This window comes from Mastomys coucha, unplaced genomic scaffold (assembly GCF_008632895.1).
Source record: "Mastomys coucha isolate ucsf_1 unplaced genomic scaffold, UCSF_Mcou_1 pScaffold5, whole genome shotgun sequence".
Lineage (NCBI taxonomy): Eukaryota > Metazoa > Chordata > Mammalia > Rodentia > Muridae > Mastomys > Mastomys coucha.
In genome coordinates this window covers 98,061,899-98,079,752 of record NW_022196911.1, presented here as the reverse complement: position 1 = coordinate 98,079,752, position 17,854 = coordinate 98,061,899, and the positions used below count along the sequence as shown (strand labels likewise).

Below are 17,854 nucleotides of genomic sequence, written 5' to 3'. Positions count from 1 at the left end.
AAAAAAAAAAAAAAAAAAAAAAGAAGGGGACATCTTGTATTGGAAAGCTGATGGTCCCAATTATCTGTCATCTGATCAGATATGTGGATCAAGGGACAGACCAAGGAAAGCTCCTGACTGTCCCAGGGCCTTCAGTCACTTCTGTTGATTTTTGAGTTGTCATCTGCTTTGCCCTGTTCACCCATCCAGACCTGAAATCTCCCAGTCCCTCCATTTGTTCATGTAGACCAGGCTAGACCCTTTGCCTCTGAAGCTGGACTTGACTTTGTAGCTCAGGCTGACCCTGCTACCTGATTCTTCTGCTCACAGCCCCAGCAGCCTCTCCAGCAAGGCCCTCATCTGGGTTCTCTTATGAAGACAGAGAGACTCTTGTCTGTCATTCCCCAGCTTTGTGAATGGCTTTCTTCCTTAAACTCCTGTAATCATTCTGAAGCCTACACATAGACATGCAACAGAGAGACATATTTCCTGTGTGGCGTGTAATGTGGAGTTAATATAGTAACTAAGAATAAAAGGATCTCTGTTTATCTCAGCCAGGGTGACCCCCCAAACAAAGAAACAAACAAACAAACAAATGATAACAAAAAAACCAAAGTGTAAGTATTTGGCAAATTGCTGCCAACAAAAGCTGAAGACTGTGGATTTAGTATTATCTGATATGTCCCCACACTGTGGAAAGACACAAATGTTTGTCTATGTTTCTGACAAAACGCCCTTGACTTCAGTATGTTGCAAACACTCCCCCCTAAGGGTTATAATGTGAACTAGGACCAGAAACTTGGTTGACAGAAGCAGGGACAGGTGCTCCTTCTGCCATGAGGTTCCAGCGCAAGGAGGGCTCTCTCTCTGCAGAAAGCAAGCAGCCCCCCACACCAAGGCCAACTCCAAATCCACCAATCCATCCCTCCATCGCTGGACTCCCCAGCCCTCAGAATTGAGAAGCTGTTGCTCACTGTCTTACGCCTGAACCAACACTACTTGTGGGCATTTTTGCCAAGGTGTGCAAGGGTATGTTTGGGACAAGCTCTGAAGAGAGCTGGGGGCCCCCTAAAGGACAGCAAAGGTGGGGGCTTAATGCTGAGAAAGACTCCTGCTTGGGAAGCTGTCGATCTTCATAGCACAGGCTCTTGCTTCTCTCCAAAATAACGTCCTTTGAGTATTCCTCTCTCAATCAGACCCAAAGGGAAGATTAAGTTCTCTGCGAATAGTACAGCGACAGGAAGAGGGAGAAGAAGAAGGGGGATAAGGAAATGGAGGGGGGGAGGGGGACGAGGGGTAGGGAACACTACCTTCTTGAAAGATACTCGTTCCAGCAGTCCACCTTGGCAGGGCCTCGATGGGCATTCGCAATTTTCTGACACAATTGTCTATTTTCATATTCAATTTTGTCGATTCTCTTTTGTTCACCCTGGCAAGAAACCCCACCGCAGTGACATCACTCCCTCCAATAGTGCTACCTCCACATAGTGGCACGCAACGCCCTCCTCTGGGACTTTGAGGAAAAGGGGTCACGTTGAGAGGCCTGATGGAGCCCGGGCAGAGCTTAAGGAAACAAAGTGACTATAGGGGAGGAATGTTAACGAATCCTTAAGCTGATGGGTACTCAGAAGGCTCTGGGGAAGTGGGTCTCTTAAGGACAAAGAAAAGAATCAATAAAGTACAGCCACGGGTGTCAAGAATACCTGGAGTTTGCTCAATTTTAAAATGTAATGCGTGTGCGCCATTGGAGGTTTGGTATCGACGGCAGGCTTCACTAGAAGAGGAAAAGCATTGTTACACAGTAGGATCCTAGCAGCTTTAGAAACCCACCAGGCCACTCGACCCCAACCACTGACCATCCCGCTTTTGAATTTTGACAGAGATCCAGTCTAGCAACTTCAATTAGGTTTAATTTTCCCTCCTGACATCTCTGGAGAACTTGGACAGAGAAGACAGAGTAGTGAGTGCTAATAATCTATAAAGATGGATGGGGTCAGTAGAATGCCAGCCCAGCACACCAGAGACCCTGGGTTTGGTCCCCAGCACTGCCTAAAGCAAGTGATGATGTGCATGTAATTCAGAACTCTAGAGGTGGTAGCCAGAGGACTGGGAGTTCAAGGTCCTCCTTGACCCTCAGCCAACTTCTGGTCCCACTGGGCTACATGTGTACCTCTCTCATGGTGGCACACGCCTTTAATCCCAACACTTGGGAGGCAGAGGCAGGTGGATCTCTGAGTTGGAGGCCAGCCTGATCTACAGAGTGAGTTCCAGGACAGTCAGGGATATACAGAGAAACCCTGTTTCAAAAAACAAAAAACAAAAAAAATAAGACAAAAAACCCCCATAAAGACAAACTTCCTTTCAATTCGATGAAATAACATCTTTTTCCTACCCACTTCCTAACATTCCTAGAGAGTCTATTAGGCACTGAGCTCAATATTTTCTAACTTTGGCTCTAAAGAGTTTTAAAAAATGGATTCCTTCTAGTACACAAATGCTCAGGCAGAAGACAAAAGCTTGCCACCGACCATGGTATCCCACATCAGCCCACAGCTAGGGCCAGTGTAGTTTCTTGTCACTACCAGCTTTGATGGAGCCTTCTAGAACTCCGAGTGGTCCCACTTACCTATTTGTACTCTATTTTTGTGCAATATGTAGTGGCCAAAGTCCAATTTCTTCCTAAAGGTTGTGCTTTGCCTGTGATTAGAGACTATTACAGGGTAGGCCAGATAATCCAGGGAATTGTTCATTTTCTCCTCCTAGTCTAACTTCAGAAATGAGACACCTTGGCTCCTCTGTGAGGCACTTAGCTCTCCCCATGACAAGGTGTCATAGTTACCCAGTTATGACATCAGGGATAAGTTTCAGTGGAGGGAGTGGAGAAGAACATGTCTGGTTGTCTCTGGGCACTTTCTAAAAGTTTCCATTTTAAGTCGAGGTAAAATTTATATATGGCGATGGGGTGCGGAACAATCCGGTATTTATATGCCCTGTGTTATGATCCCGTCAAGGTAAGTGGTGCTTCTCTTCTTCCCCAAAGCATTTACAGTCTGTGCTAAGTTAGGTCCGTGTCAGGAGGAAGGAAAAGGGCCTTTGAAGCTCTCTGCGCGCCTGGAAAGTAGATGTTTCCAAGTCTGGAGGAGAAAGGAAAGGCATGATGTGTAAGCTCCTGCCTAGCACAGGGCTCAGGAAGCAGGGAATCCAGCCCTCACTCTGCCCTTTGAGTTAGGAGCTAAGAAGTCACAGTTCCTGGCAAGGTTTCCCTGAAGATCTGAGACCATAAGCTTTTCTCAGGGAGAGAAACGCTCAAAAGCTGAGTTAGTGTAACCCAGAGCGGTGCCACACTTGGCAATAATACCAGCACTTGGGAAATAGAAGCAGGCGGATGGAGTTCAAGTTATATAGAACGTTCAAAGCCAGCCTGGGCTACGTGAGATCGGACTTCAAAAAAACGAAAGTATGGAATAAAACAAACAAAACCATAAAGAAAACAAATCTTAATAGGAGACACAATGTGGAGTCTTGCACTCCAGAGATTGTATTTGCCCCTTTGGAGTTAGGGACCGGGCCGTTTCCCCTGGCAACTGGAGAGACGCTTTGAGTAAAGTGAGATATTGCGCTCTTTGCTCTCGCGCAGTGGAAACTCGGGCGAGGATCAGCTACTGACACCATGTGGCTCACGGTGGGATTGCAGCTGCTCCAGGAAGAGCTGTTAAAGCAGCGGGAGGAGGATTTACCCCACACTAACCCAGAATCCACAGCCCAGGGCGCAGGCCCAATGAGGGCTCAACGTTTGCCAAGGGCTTCTAGAACCTCTACGCCTGTTTATTCCGCGCTGGAAACTGAACTAAGGCTTTTGTGCATGCTAGGCACCTTATCAGCCCAGGAACCTCCTGAGCCCTTTGAATGTTTCTGGAATCTTCCCAGCATTTCCTAGGAGTTAGATGTTACATATTCTTACTGCAATGCTTAGGGCAGAAATGTTTGGGATTTTACAATCAATATTTAACACATAAAGTGTCCAAGTCTAAACATGAAATCCATTAACGCTTCACTTCAAGACTATATTCCTGAATATAGTCTTGTACAGTAATTTTTGGTGCACCTGTGTTTTGACTGTCATTCATCACAGGTCAGGTGTGAGAATTCTCCACTTATATTGTGTTTACAGCCAAAAGTTGCAGATTTGCAAACGGATCTCCAAATTATAGCTGCTCAAACTGCTATCGTGATGTAGAACCCTTCCCTCCCTTTCAGTAGCTAGCAAAGATTAATCCCCCGGGGTCAGATGACAAACCCAGCGACCTAGATACCTTCATCCTTAAAAAAGTTCAATGCTGATGCACACCAAACATTAAAAGAAGTGTCCCAGAGTAGGGCTCTTTCCTGTGACCTTGGGTAAGGTTCCATCTCCTGGGGTGGGCTGGTTGTATGTTGAGCAGTCGTGGGCTAGGAAGATGTATTCTGACATGTGTGTTTGGGGCGAGGGAATGGATGCCCACGCTGGTGGTGTGCAGCGAGAAGGGTTCACAGCAAACCCCAGAGGTACCCATTAACCAGAAAGAGCGACGCCAGGTGTACCCAGGCGTCCCGCATTGGGTTCAGTAAAGGAAGTGCCTGCGCTCCTCTGCCTTAGCCAGGGTGAGTGAGTGCGGGTGACACGGGAGTGATGATATCTCGACCAGGGACGGTCCCCGGGGTCCTGAGGCGCGTAGCCAGTCGCGGGTGTCCTCTGCGCGGCGTAGCGCGCCCGCAGGTTCCCGCACCCAGTGGGCCCGCCTCCGGGGCGGGACGGGGCGGCTCCCGGTTGGGCAGCCCCGCCCCGCTGACCCGGCTTCTCCCCCTCGCTCGCTCCTGCCCCGGCGTGCAGGGCCCCGCCGCCGCCATGTCCGGCCCGTTCGAGCTCTCCGTGCAAGATCTCAACGACCTGCTCTCGGACGGAAGCGGCTGCTACAGCCTCCCGAGCCAGCCCTGCAACGAGGTCGTCCCAAGGGTCTACGTGGGCAACGCGTGAGTCTCCGGGAGGGCCAAACTCGCAGATGCTTCCCGAGCCACCCCCCCCCCGACTACTCCGGGGCTGGAGTAGGGTGCATGGGGGGGAGGCAGGGTGGACCCTGGGCGCGGTCGCCGACCTGAGAGCAAGAGCGGGTGCGGGGGACCAGCCTGGAGTCGACGCCCACTCCCCCGTGCTTGAAGCGGAGGAGCTGGACTCCGCATGCCCTGAGACGCCCCCCAACCCCCAAAGTGCGGGGCCCTGACTTCCGCCACTACCAGCTTTGGCTTGGGCTTGGGCGGGGTCAAGGCTACCACGTTCTCTTAACAGGTGGCAGGGTTGTCTCTTGGCCGCGCGTCATGTGACAGCTGCCTAGTTCTGCAGTGAGGTCATCGTGGAATGTCTGCCTCCGTTGCCATGGCAACGGGATGACGTTACAATCCGGGTGTGGAGCTTTTCCTGTCCTCCTCAGGAAATCCAAATACCCTAAAATACTCCAGAAGAGGAAGTAGCTGAGCCAAGTCTTTCCTGGCTTCTCCAGATAGTTTGATTTAGGTGGAACAAATCAAAATGATAAAGATCCGAGTCATCTGAAAGTTCCTCCTAGTCGCACCACTAGGAAATATGTATATTATTGAGCTCATAGGTGTTCTTATTAAAAAAAAACTTTAGTCATGCTATTAATAAGAATTTCTCGGCAGTGGGAGAGAACCAGTATGAACTCTAAGAGAAAAGCTGGTATGACCCACATTGCAGGAAGGCCCACATTGGGTTTTCATGAGTGTGAAGATCCCATTTATTAAAGTCCTCAGCTCTGTTTTTGCACACTAGGAAGCGATGTTCCGCGGTGGTTGAGGGGCTGTAAGCATCTTTCAGTGTCTTAATGTGTGTTTCCTGTCCTGCACCTAGGACCTGCTGCTTAGCCTGCAGCAGAACCAGAGGGGTTTCACATGACCAGTCCCAGACACATGGGAACAGGTTGCATGCACTTCGTAACTCATGTCCATACGGAGCACCTACTATGTGTCAAACACCCTATGGTGTTCACTCTTTGGAATGGTGGTGGTCATAATAGTGCATTTGCTGACTGTTGGATTAGTGTTGAGAGAGACGGGTACACTCTTCAGCATTCTGTTAACATGGCTGTGCATTCTTGCTCCCAAGCAAGTGGCTAAACAGACTCACAGGGTCAACCCCCTGGCTCAGTCACTGCATAATCCCAGTGACAGAGCCAAAGTCACTCCCAGTCCTCCCTACCCCAACTACCCAGGAAGCCAGGGGTCTTGGCCATCTCAGGAGCCTGTTTGCTGGGGGGACAGGCTGCTGAGTTTGTCTGTAGTAGCTTCCCTAGGTAGAGTGTCAGGAATGATGGCCGCCATGGAGAACACATCCTTTGCCCTCTATGCAAATCTGACCTTGACATGGTGGGGGGGGGGTGCTCAGCTGGGAGGATCAACTGCATACCTAGTGCCAAGAATTGCGCTTCCTCACCCACCCGAAACTCCCGGACCAAGGGGCTTTCCAGCACATCCTCTCAGGCCAGTGAGGGAGTCTGAGTGAGCTGCACTTTCCAGTCGCAGGGTGTGAGAGGCAGAGGGAGGTGGGAGGCAGAGCTTGGTTGAGTGTCTGGGCAGTGCTTTCCTCCTAGCTCTGGCTCAGCGGTCCATGTGAGCACACGCACATCCCCCTGCCTTTCCTGTCCTGCAGAATAGGATCTGTTCACTGGGGGCAGTCCTATCCTCCCTAGGGGCTGCCGTGACAGGTAGACAGGACTGACCGTGAAGGAGACACTGCTCTGTAAGATACTGCAGTTTAAATGTGGATGTTGTGAGGGGAAAGCGAAGAGTCTCTTGACCATTCAAAGTATCCTCTAACTCCCATTGTATTTGGGGAGCTACCTGAGTGCTAAGACATTGCAGAAAGCCTCAGAACTGTAGCTAACAGTGTGGCAGGACTGATCCTTCAGGGAGCCTGACATGTGACAGTTCCATTCTTCACCCATTCGCCGAACATTTATTCAGTACCTACCCTGTGACAGGCACCGTAGCAGGCACTGAGGAACAGACCACTCAAAGAACTGACAGACTGAAGAGGATATAGACACCAAAATATCAGGCTTTACCAACAAAACATCACCCTTTAAGACCACCCCCAAACAGCTGGCACTCCTATCCGCATTTTACAGAGAGGAAAAACTAAGGCACAGAACATTTACTTATTGTACACCGTAGCTGTCTTCAGACACTCCAGGAGAGGGTGTCAAATGTCACTGCGGATGGCTGTGAGCCACCATGTGGTTGCTGGGGTTTGAACTCAGGACCTTCGGAAGAGGAGTCAGTGCTCTTAACCGCCGAGCCATCTCTCCAGCCCAGCACAGAACATTTAAAGTGGCTTGCTTAAGGTTGCCTGCATGCCTTAATGGCAGGGCTGGATTCAGACTCAGACATTCCTACTTTAGGCCCTATTTTTCTTTTGTTTCATTGTTTGAATCTAGGTCTTAACTGGGTAAACTCAGGCTAGCCCCAAACTCACATCCTTCTCCCATGGCCTCCAAGTGCTAGGATTCCAGGTGTGTGCTACCATGCCTGACTCTCTGTAGCTCGTCTATACCATCCTCACAGCATAGGAACTGTGATAGCAGCACCGGCACTGGAAGGAGCTGGGGAAATCCCACCTAGGGCTCTGCAAGAGGAGAGGCGAATGCCTACACAGAAGGTGGGGAAGGGAGGCAGAGGGAACAGCATGGGCGTGGGACCACAAGTCTATTTAGGGAAGCTGCCGGGTAACTGTATATGACTGGGGTGAAGGGAAAGGTCATGAGATGAGGCAGGAAGAGCCACAGCAGACGGTGGGTACCGGCTCCTTGCTTTGCCAAGGTGCTCAGATGTCCCCCCTCTCCCTCCTTCTGAGGCTCCCTCTTCATTTTTCCACCACTGCCTCCCATCCAGGTCTGTGGCTCAGGACATCACCCAGCTGCAGAAACTGGGCATCACCCACGTCCTGAATGCCGCCGAGGGCAGGTCCTTCATGCACGTCAACACCAGTGCCAGCTTCTACGAGGACTCCGGCATCACCTACTTGGGCATCAAGGCCAATGACACGCAGGAGTTCAACCTCAGTGCTTACTTTGAAAGTGCCGCAGACTTCATTGACCAGGCCCTGGCCCATAACAATGGTAAGGAGCCTACGGTTCCAGCGCCCACGGGACGCAAGCCCTCTGGGACCTGCTTCTTTCCAAAGAGGCCCCACTTGACAAAGGTTCCAGAAACATTCCAAAATATGCTACCAACTAGGGATTAAGTGTCTTACATGTGAGCCTATGGGGGGAGGGGGCATTGCATAGAGTCTGTGCCATAGACGATGGATAATAATATTTCAGACATACAGAGAGCAGCCGTTAGCTAGCTATGTTTCCTTCCCTTTTACTGAGTGTGCCCATTTGTGCATTTGTGTATGTGTATACATGTGCATGGATGTATGTGTGCATGGATGTGTGTGTGCGCACATGCCATAGATTGATCCTGAACGCCATCTTCAATCGCTCCCCACCCCACCTTATTTTTTGAGGCAGGGTCTCTCCCTGATCCTGGAGCTCACTGATTTATCTAAGCTGCTGGCCCGTGAGCTCCAGAGATCCACTTCTCTCCACCCTCCTAGCTCTGGGACTGCAGAGGCGTGCTGCTGTGCCAGGCTTTTATGAGGGTACTAGAGATCTGAACTTAGGTGCCTAGGCCTGAAAGCATAAAGACTCTGTCACATACCCAGCCTTTCTGAGCAAGTGAACCATTCCCCAGGATTCCCCCAGTGGGACTTTCCTACCCTTTTCTTGGCTAGGCATTCATGAGTAGCCACCTCACCAGGGGAATGAGTGGCCATGACCGACTCAGGGTCAGCAGCCTAGAGATCCTGGGTTGAATCTTCCGGTCACTGACTCCCTGTAGCTGCAGACAGAAAGTAGGGCTGAAGGAAAGCTGGCTACTGGTCAGACAGGACAGAAGAATGAGAGGGACACAGGGCAGATGTCAGCAGAGCAGAGGGGAGGGTTCTCCGGGCTCTTCCCATCATGTCTTCGTCCCTCGGTGGGTGAGCGGTGGTTTTATTTGTGCTCCATAGAGGCTTCCTGGGTAGGCAGTAGCTTCCCTATCTGGGTGATTCCCAAAGAGAACTCCCTACCCACTGGATGTATAGAAGTTCTATTGACTGGTGTAATGGTGAATTCGTTAAACCACTTTGGCTCCTGGTGGGTCGCAGGTTGCATGTGGGCTGCATCCTCCCAAGAACTCTCTGGGTAATGAAACATGCACACGCACATGCACACACACACACACACACACACACACACATGCACACACCATACACACACATGCACACACCATACACATACATGCACACACATGCACACACCACACACACATGCACATACACACACATGCACACACACACATGCACACACCATACACACACACATGCACACACACGCACACACCACACACATACACATGCACACACATGCACACACCACACACACATGTACACACATGCACATACACACACATGCACACACACATGCACACACCACACACGCACATGCACACACCATACACGCACATGCACACACATGCACACACATGCATACACCACACACACATGCACACACACATGCACATACACACACATGCACACACACACACATGCACACACACACACACGCACACACAAGCACACACCACACACACACATGCACACACACACACATGCACACACCATACACACACACATGCACACAGGTACACACACACACACACACACAGCTAATTTTGATATACCTTGTCTAGCTCAATGGTTGGGCACTTTTAAACCTCCGCACAATTAGCACACATTTCCCTCTGGTATCCCTGGCTTAACACCTTCTAAATCTATATTTTATCTTTGCTACCCTGTTACCTTCTGGGAAGCACCCCCATAGGGTCGCTTCCCTTTCCACCTACGTTGCTTGATGGTTTCTCTCCTGCAGCTCTTAAATCTGATCCCTCTGCCCCTGAGCCATGGGAACAGCCTGATAAGTAACTGACTTAAACACAACAACGTCTCTAGCCAAAACTTACGCTAAATTTAGACAATAAATCTTGTTGGTTATGGAATCCTTAAGATTCTTCATGCCCTCCTTCATATGGCATAAACAAAGGTTTATTACAATTGGTTATTGATCAAATTAACTCATAAAAAGCCATAAAAAGTCTTTCACCTGCTCAAAGAAGGAACAAAATTCATCCTTAACTGATCTGGGCACCTTGCACAATCCATAGGAAAATCTTTTTTTTTTTTTAATATTTATTTATTTATTATATGTAAGTACACTGTAGCTGTCTTCAGACACACTAGAAGAGGGCATCAGATCTTGTTACGGGTGGTTGTGAGCCACCATGTGGTTGCTGGGATTTGAACTCAGGACCTTCGGAAGAGTAGTCAGTGCTCTTACCCACTGAGCCATCTCACCAGCCTCCAGAAAAATCTTAAAAATGCTAAAATCTTGTTTGTGAGATTCGCATGTTACAGAATGTACAGCTTTGGCAAGATTCATCCTCAGGACACTGAGATGACCTGCTCTTCCAGCCCCTGCCTCCCGAAGCTGTTCTGGAAGCAGTGCTCTGGAATCAGCTTCAGGAGGTAGGGGGCTGGAACAGCAGGTCATCTCATCATCCTGAGGACGAATCTCTCCAAAGCTGTACATTCTGAAAGAGACTGGGAAAACTGCAGACTTTAAGGCCAGGGCCTTACGGTCCCTCTTGATGCCCGTCACACCCAACCAGAGCCCTTCCCCTCCAGCCGTTCTGCACTTCTCGCTCTGGGTAGAGGGAGAACATGGCCCTGCTAGTTAAGAGAGTGAGGCTTTGCCCTTCTCACAAGGCAGTGGTTGGTCATCCCCATTCAGGGAACGCTTGGGGCATCCTGTCTTCATTTCCTCTTTCTAGACTACAGGGAATGTATGCTGACTTCTTTTGACCTCTTGTCTTGGTATATAAGAAGACTGGATCTTTGGTCTAGAATGTTCCCTGCTAGCTTCTCCCCATCCTTTGGCAAACCTTAGCTATATCTTACCACTAGGCATAGTGTCCCTCTTTCTGGAGCCCGCCCTCAGGCTGGTTCTCGGGGACCAATGGTGTCCCTGGTTTCTCCCCAGCACCCGGTGTAGAATACAGAGTTCATGGCAGGTGGTTGCTGAGCAAGCAAAATGCATCCCAGAGCTCCGGTGCCTTGTGGGCACATTGCTAAGATAGAATGGGATACTGGTCCACTTGCAGGACTGTAGGGAATAGGAATCTGTCACTAAGAAAGCCAGGGGTTGGGGGTCCGGAGGTAGCTTAGCAGCTAAAGTGCTTAGCAACTAACCAATGAATACCAGAGTTTGGATCTCTAGAATACTTTTAAAATCTGGGTGGGCAGAGTGGCCTGCCTATAATCCCAGCACTGGGGAGGCAAAGACAGGGATCATCAGAGCAAGCTGGCTAACCAGAATAGCAAAACACTGAGCTCTGGGTTCTGTGAGAGATCCTGCCTTAACCTATAAGAGAGAGAATAAGAAATTGAAGAGGACAATAGAGATCAACCTAGAGCCTCCACAAGCACACGGACAAGTGTGCTCTTGAACACACATATGCACTCATGTGAACAGGCATGCACACTCAGGCTTATCACACACATAATTTGAAAGAGAGGGAGAGAGAGGAGAGTGCACATTAGAGCTCACAGGAAAGTGTGAGTGAGCACACACATGCACATGCATGCACATGCACATGCACACAGGCATGTGTGCCAGGGAGTGGGCAAGGAACCTGGGTTTGTGTAGAAGAGGGAGCCATCACGTGTTTCTGAGAGGATCGAAGGAGGGTTTGTGAAGGAGGTGTTATGTGGGCTGGGCCTGGAGCATGCTAGGCCCTGGTTGTAACTGAGCATGCTCTCAGTGGGAAGCAGAAGGGTGGCCATCCTGCAGAGGGTCCCACTGTCCAGCGGGATCAGGAAAAGCCCCTCCTGAGGACTTTAGGTAATAGCCAGAGAGAGAAAGGTAGGAAAGTGGGGGGACCCCCATCTCCTGATGTAGGAGCATCTGGGGAAATAGAAGTACGTTTGGGGTAGGGTGAGGGATGCTGTTAATTCTGGGCCAGCAGTTTCTTTCCAAATAATGCCTGTGAGGAGGCGTAGGTGGTGGCCATTCACTCACTCAGCAGGAGGAGGATGCCGAGTGGTTGCTAGAGATGGCAGAGTATCAACCCTGACTCTGGAAGAACTCCATCCTACAGGAGGAGAGTGGATCTGTGTGTGGCCAGCGGGGTCACAGGTGCTTGGGGCCTTTGGTGGACTCCCAGTACTGGGTGATATTTATTGAGTGCTCTTGGGTGCCAGGCACTAGCCTGGGGCTTTGTTTCTGTCTCTGTTTTGTTTCGTTTTTGAGACAGACTCTTGCTATGTATCCGTGGTGATCTTGGAATCTCACTGCATAGCCCAGGCTGCAGAGAGAGGGGTGGGCAATAGGCCTTGTAAGCCACACTTCAAAGACTAAACTCTGCCCTGCAAACAATGACAGGTCAGAGAGGTGTTCCGGAAAATTTTCCAGCTGCCTAGTGGGGTGGAGTGTGGAGTGGCAGCTAGCAGCAAGGGTAGAGGGCAAGCTCCGTTTGTAGGAGGAGACCATGGGGAAATGCAAGCAAGAGATGGCAAGCAAGTGAGTTAAGTATTCTGTGTGGGGAGCAGGTGGGTGAAGAGAGAAGCTGGGCTTTTGCCTCTGTGGGGGTGGAGTGGGTATGAGGGACGGCTCCCTGATGTGTGATGAGATTTCCCCGACAGTGACCTTTGACCTCTCCCTTCCCTTCCCTTCCCTTCTTTCCTTTCTTTCTCCCTTCTGTTTCTTCCCATCATTGCTTTCCTTGCCCTTGAGGAATTCTGAGTTTCTATTTCACTGGTGCTGCAGACAGAACAGTGAAATAGACAGGAACAGAAGCTGTGTGTATGGCAGTGGGAACGGCTCATAGTCTGCAGGAAGGTGGGCAGGAAGAGATGTGCTGTAGACTGAGGGTAGCGTGGGATGCAGGGAAAGAGGAGAGGAGGGAAATATGGGGAGCTACAAGAGAGCGTTGTCGGTGTGTGTGTGTGTGTGTGTGTATGGTTTATATTTGCATTGGAAATACATTCTCTTAAAAAATACTTACCTATTTATTGTTATGTGCACACGTGTATGCCTGCATGAGTTCATGTGTGCAGGAGCCCTTGGAGGCCACAAGGGGGCATCTGATCCCCTGGAACTGGAGTTGTAGGAGGTTGTGAGCCACCTGCCATGTTTTCTGGGAACCAAACCCAGGTCCTGTGCAAGAGCAGGAAGTGCAGTTAACAGCTGAGCCATCTCTCCAGCTCTGAAATCCATTCTTTTAAAATACACATAGCAGAGATATAATTGGATTCGGCAAAGTGTACATATGTATTTAATGCGGCGGTCATTAAGTTCTGGCACAAGCAAGCATCTGTTAAGCCGTTACTACAACCTCGACAGTGAGTGCGACCATCACCCCCACTTTCTTCATGTCCCCTGACCCCTCCACCCTCCATTCTCAAGCACTTCTTACTCTGCTTTCTGTTCCTGGAGAGCAGTGTCTAGTCCGCACACTTTTATGTCAGTCAAGTCACACAGCCTGCACCTCTCTCTGGCCTGAGTATTTGGTTCCATCTCAGCTGCCACACACCACTGTAGTACATTCTTTTTTTTAAACATATTTTTATTTATGTATTTGTGTGTGTGCGTGTGTGCCACATGCATGCAAGTACTATGGAGGCCAGAAGAGGCCATGGGCATCCCTGGAGCTGGAGTTTGAGGCAGCTGTGAGATGCCTGATGTGGGTGCTGGGAACCAAACTTGGATGTAAAGCAAGTACTTTTAACTGCTGAGCCAACTCTCAGTGCCCTTCTTAATTTCTTGGCAAGCGTTACATTATATGGACACACAGCTAGTATATCTTGCTTACCTAATTATGTACATTGTTTTGTGCTTAGACAGACTAAATGCTCTATGGCCTGAGCTGGCCTCAGCCTCCTCCTCCTGGGTGCTAGGATAACAGGCAGGTGGCAACAGACATGCTTTCACGTTCTGCTTGTGGCTGAAGAATAACATTCATACAGAGAAGGTGTGGGTCACAAAGTATGCATTTCACTGAATGGCACAACCCATGTGCCAACCCCTAGATCAAGAAACAAAACACAATTAGCAGCTCAGAAATCCCGCTCTGTGTTCCCTCCCATCTCCAGGCCTGCAACACTCCCAGGTTACCACAGTTCAGGCTTCTAACAAACTGGTTTAGTTGGGTCTCTTTTTCTGCTCCGTAAAGCCACACAACATTTGTGTGCATCATGCATGTTCTTTCTGAAAAGTTGCAATATCACTCTTATTTTTTTTAACCTTTGTTTGTTTACTTATGTATTTATTGTGTGTGTGCTTGCACGCACATGTAAGCATGCTTACACTGTGCATGCCACAGTGTATGGGGACGTCAGAGTACTGTGTACAAGGGACAGTTCTTTTCTCCAATCATGTGGGTTCCAGGGATTGAACTCGGGTCATCACATGTGGCAGCAAACGTCTTTACCCACTGAGCTATCTCCATATTCCTTTTCTTTCTGAGGCAGGGGCTTGTCAGTAGCCCAAACTGGCTTTGAACTTGTAGTTCAAAGTGACTTTTGTCTCAGCCACTTAGAGTATTGGAATTTCAGATGTGTACCACCACACCTGACTAGATAATTAATTCTTTGATATCATGTGTGTGTGTGTGTGTGTGTGTGTGTGTGTGTGTGTGTGTGTGTGCTGCAGGTGAAGGGATGATTGGACTGGACATGTGCGTAGAAACCAGAAAACAACTTCAGTCTAATGCTCTCCCAACTGAGCTATTTCAGCTTGCCAGAGAACAACTTATAGAAAGTTCTCTGTACCATGTGGATTCCGGCTTGGGGTTCAACTCATCCTTTACCCACTGAGCCGTCTCACTACTCCCTACCTAGATCAGTAATTCTTTTTTAGAAAGACTTATTATTTTCCCATTTTACTGTTGACAGACCACGGGGAATTTCCACGTATGAATAGTACTGCTGAAGGACACTGAGGTCCACGTCTCTCAGCGAAGGTGTATGTGTTGGCATGCCATTGCTGGGCAGGAAGGGGCGCAGGTGTTCAACCTGAGTAGATGTTACCAGTTTTCTGTGGTGGAGGACCTCTTCACACCCAGCCATCCCTGGTGACACAGTTTGGTCATTCTGGGTGGGCGAGTGGCAATATGCTTGTCACATGGAAGAATCTGACATTACAGTGAGGTAAGGCTTCCACAGGTATCACGTCTCCCCTGTTTCTTGCAGGCCGGGTGCTTGTCCATTGCCGCGAGGGCTATAGCCGCTCCCCAACTCTAGTCATCGCCTACCTCATGATGCGGCAGAAGATGGACGTCAAGTCTGCTCTGAGTACCGTGAGGCAGAATCGTGAGATCGGCCCCAACGACGGTTTCCTGGCCCAACTCTGCCAGCTCAATGACAGACTAGCCAAGGAGGGCAAGGTGAAACTCTAGGGCGCCCACAGCCTCTTTTGCAGAGGTCTGCCTGGGAGGGCTCTGGCTGCCATGCTTAGGAAACACAGTGTACCCCGCTCCCTGCACCACCAGGCACGTGCCCATGTCTGTCCTACTGTGGTCCAAGGGCCACTCCCCCCTCAGGGAGCACATGAAGAAGCTTGCTGAGGGAGCCATTTTGCTCCTTGGCTGTCCTTTCCTGTAATTTGCGTCTCTCCCTGAGCTGGGGCTCGGGGAAGAAACTTGTGGCATAGATATATTTCAGTGACCCAGGGTGGGAGGCCTGTGAGGGTGCATGGCCCAGGACAGAGGCACTTTTCATGATCCCCTCTTCAACCTGGGTTCTTCTGAGTGACCCAGAACCATGAACCTGGTAAAGGAACTATGCAAATACAGGCCCTGATTTCCCCATGTTCGTAGCTGGTCCTCACAGCCCTACACACCCTGCTGAGGCAGATGTATGGTATGAGCCCTGAAGCAGAGTGGAGACAGATTAGATGAGTGGATTTCCAAAAGAGAAAAAAAGCAAAGGCTGCATTTTAATTATTTCCTTAGAATTAAAGATGCTACATAGGGGCCCTTGCGTAAGCAAATCCGTTTTTCCCAGAGGGCTATCTTGATTCTTTGGAATGTTTAAAGTGTGCCTTGTCAGAGAGCCTACTCTCCATATCTGCTGCTTCAGAGCCTTCCCTGAGGATGGCTCTTCCTTTGCTTGTTAGAAGAGTGATGCCTTGGGCAGGGTTTTCTCTCTTTTTAATACAGGGTGTGAGGTCCAGCCTATTAAAAGCAAGCAAGCAAACAAACAAACAAAAAACTTCCGTTTGAAGAGTTGCAAGGGTTTTATCCTGAATTATAGTGTTGGTGGGTTCAAGTCATCACGCCAAGTGCTTGTCATCCTGGTTTCTATTCCAAGAATAATTAGGAGGAGGAAGTTGGCCAATTGTGTGCACGGGTGCGTATGTTGGGAGGGGCCTGTCCCCTTGGGGACAAAAGGAAAATGAAAGGCCTCTCTGCTCACTTACCCTGCCCATTTATGGGAGGCTCTGCTGGTTCCGCAGTGTCTGTGCAGGATCCCTGGAACTGACTCGATGGACAGAAATGACACTTGATAGCATCATCAAAATGGATTCCCCTTTTATTGGAGAGAGAACAAAGAAAGAAACAGCCTTTTAAAGCACTTTCTAGGGACGGTTTTTGAAACGCAATGGACCTCATGTGTGTACACATTTGCCAGAGATTGAACACAATCTTCTTGGGACTTCATGTTCTCGTTATTTGTATGTCTTCAGGGTCAGACAGAGCAGGGGGGTGGCTATCAGCCACCTCCCCAGCACCTGGCACACATAGGTGTCTCATAAAAGCCTGCTTTATGAGAACTGGAGCTGTTTGAGTACCCCGTGTATAGAGAGAGTTGTTGTCAGGGCACCCAGATCCCAGCAGCCTGGTTGCCTGCCTGAAGGATGTCTTACAGGAGTTTGCAGAGAAATCTTCCTTGGAGGGAAAGAGATATCAGGGATTTGTGTTGAATGTTTCAAATTCAGCTTTAAGTGTAAGATTCAGCAGTGTTAATGGGTAAGGTAAGGAATGTGCCTTTTTCAGAGCAGCTGTGGAGCACGTGGCAAGAGCCAGGGGAGCAGACCTGTCTTAAGGTGTCATTCCCAGGGTAAAGACCTCTGGTCACAGCACCCTGGATGATCATTGTCCCCTATTCTCCTATTCTGTGTGACCACAGCAGCCCTGGACACGTGGGACTGGTCATCTTTTTTTCCCCCCCAGAATGAAATGGCCATAGCCAAAATCTGTACCTCAGTTTACAGTTTTCAAGTGAACAATTTGCATTTCAGAATAACCCTGTAAAGTTGACAGAACTGATTCCTGTGTTATGAGGGGGAAAAGGAGAGGAAAAAAAACCAAAGCAACACCACAAACCAAAAACATCTGGGCTAGCCAGGCCTGGTGGCACGAGTCTACAGGCCCAGTTCATGGGAGACAGACAGGAAGACCACTAAGGTCAAGGATAGCTTGGGCTACATATCGAGACTCCAGCCAAACCTACTATCCCAAGATCCTGGGGTTTGGTTTTTTGGTTTTTGGTTTTTGAGACAGGGTCTCTCTGTGTAGCCCTGGCTGTCCTAGGACTCGCTCTGTAGATCAGGCTGACCTCAAACTTAGAGATCTGCCTGCCTCTGCCTCTGAGGACTGGGACTAAAGGTGTGTGCCACCGCTGCCCAGCTAAGATCCCATTTTTAAAAAACAAAAAACTGAGATAACTGAGTGTTGCCAGCTC

The 17,854-nt window shown here is 49.4% G+C and overlaps 2 protein-coding genes across 2 annotated transcripts in view; one reads left to right on the top strand and one right to left on the bottom strand.

Moving 5' to 3' along the window:
• The window catches only part of Cfap97d1 (CFAP97 domain containing 1), a 5,447-nt gene extending 2,635 nt beyond the window's left edge, over nucleotides 1–2,812 (bottom strand). The window contains exons 1-3 of the mRNA XM_031352918.1: nucleotides 2,606–2,812; nucleotides 1,683–1,753; nucleotides 1,290–1,408 (exon numbers count right to left, since the gene is read on the bottom strand). Coding sequence (XP_031208778.1) covers nucleotides 1,290–1,408; nucleotides 1,683–1,753; nucleotides 2,606–2,729 — 314 coding nt within the window. The 5' untranslated portion in view covers nucleotides 2,730–2,812. The remainder of the gene's footprint in view (nucleotides 1–1,289; nucleotides 1,409–1,682; nucleotides 1,754–2,605) is intronic.
• Nucleotides 2,813–2,837: 25 nt separating this feature from the next.
• Nucleotides 2,838–16,943, top strand: Dusp3 (dual specificity phosphatase 3). The gene is made up of 4 exons (XM_031352916.1): nucleotides 2,838–2,990; nucleotides 4,850–4,989; nucleotides 7,921–8,147; nucleotides 15,362–16,943. Exons 1-4 carry the CDS (start codon nucleotides 2,931–2,933, stop codon nucleotides 15,565–15,567), a joined length of 633 nt encoding a protein of 210 aa, XP_031208776.1. The 5' UTR covers nucleotides 2,838–2,930; the 3' UTR covers nucleotides 15,568–16,943.
• The last annotated feature ends 911 nt before the right edge of the window (nucleotides 16,944–17,854 follow it).

Excerpts from the sequence above, each read along its gene's own strand:
- Dusp3 (XM_031352916.1), top strand. The coding sequence starts at position 2,931 with ATGGCGATGGGGTGCGGAACAATCCGGTATTTATATGCCCTGTGTTAT. Across the intron at positions 2,991-4,849 it reads TGTGTTATGATCCCGTCAAG|GGCCCCGCCGCCGCCATGTC; the intron begins GTAAGTGGTGCT and ends CCCGGCGTGCAG. Across the intron at positions 8,148-15,361 it reads GGCCCTGGCCCATAACAATG|GCCGGGTGCTTGTCCATTGC; the intron begins GTAAGGAGCCTA and ends TGTTTCTTGCAG.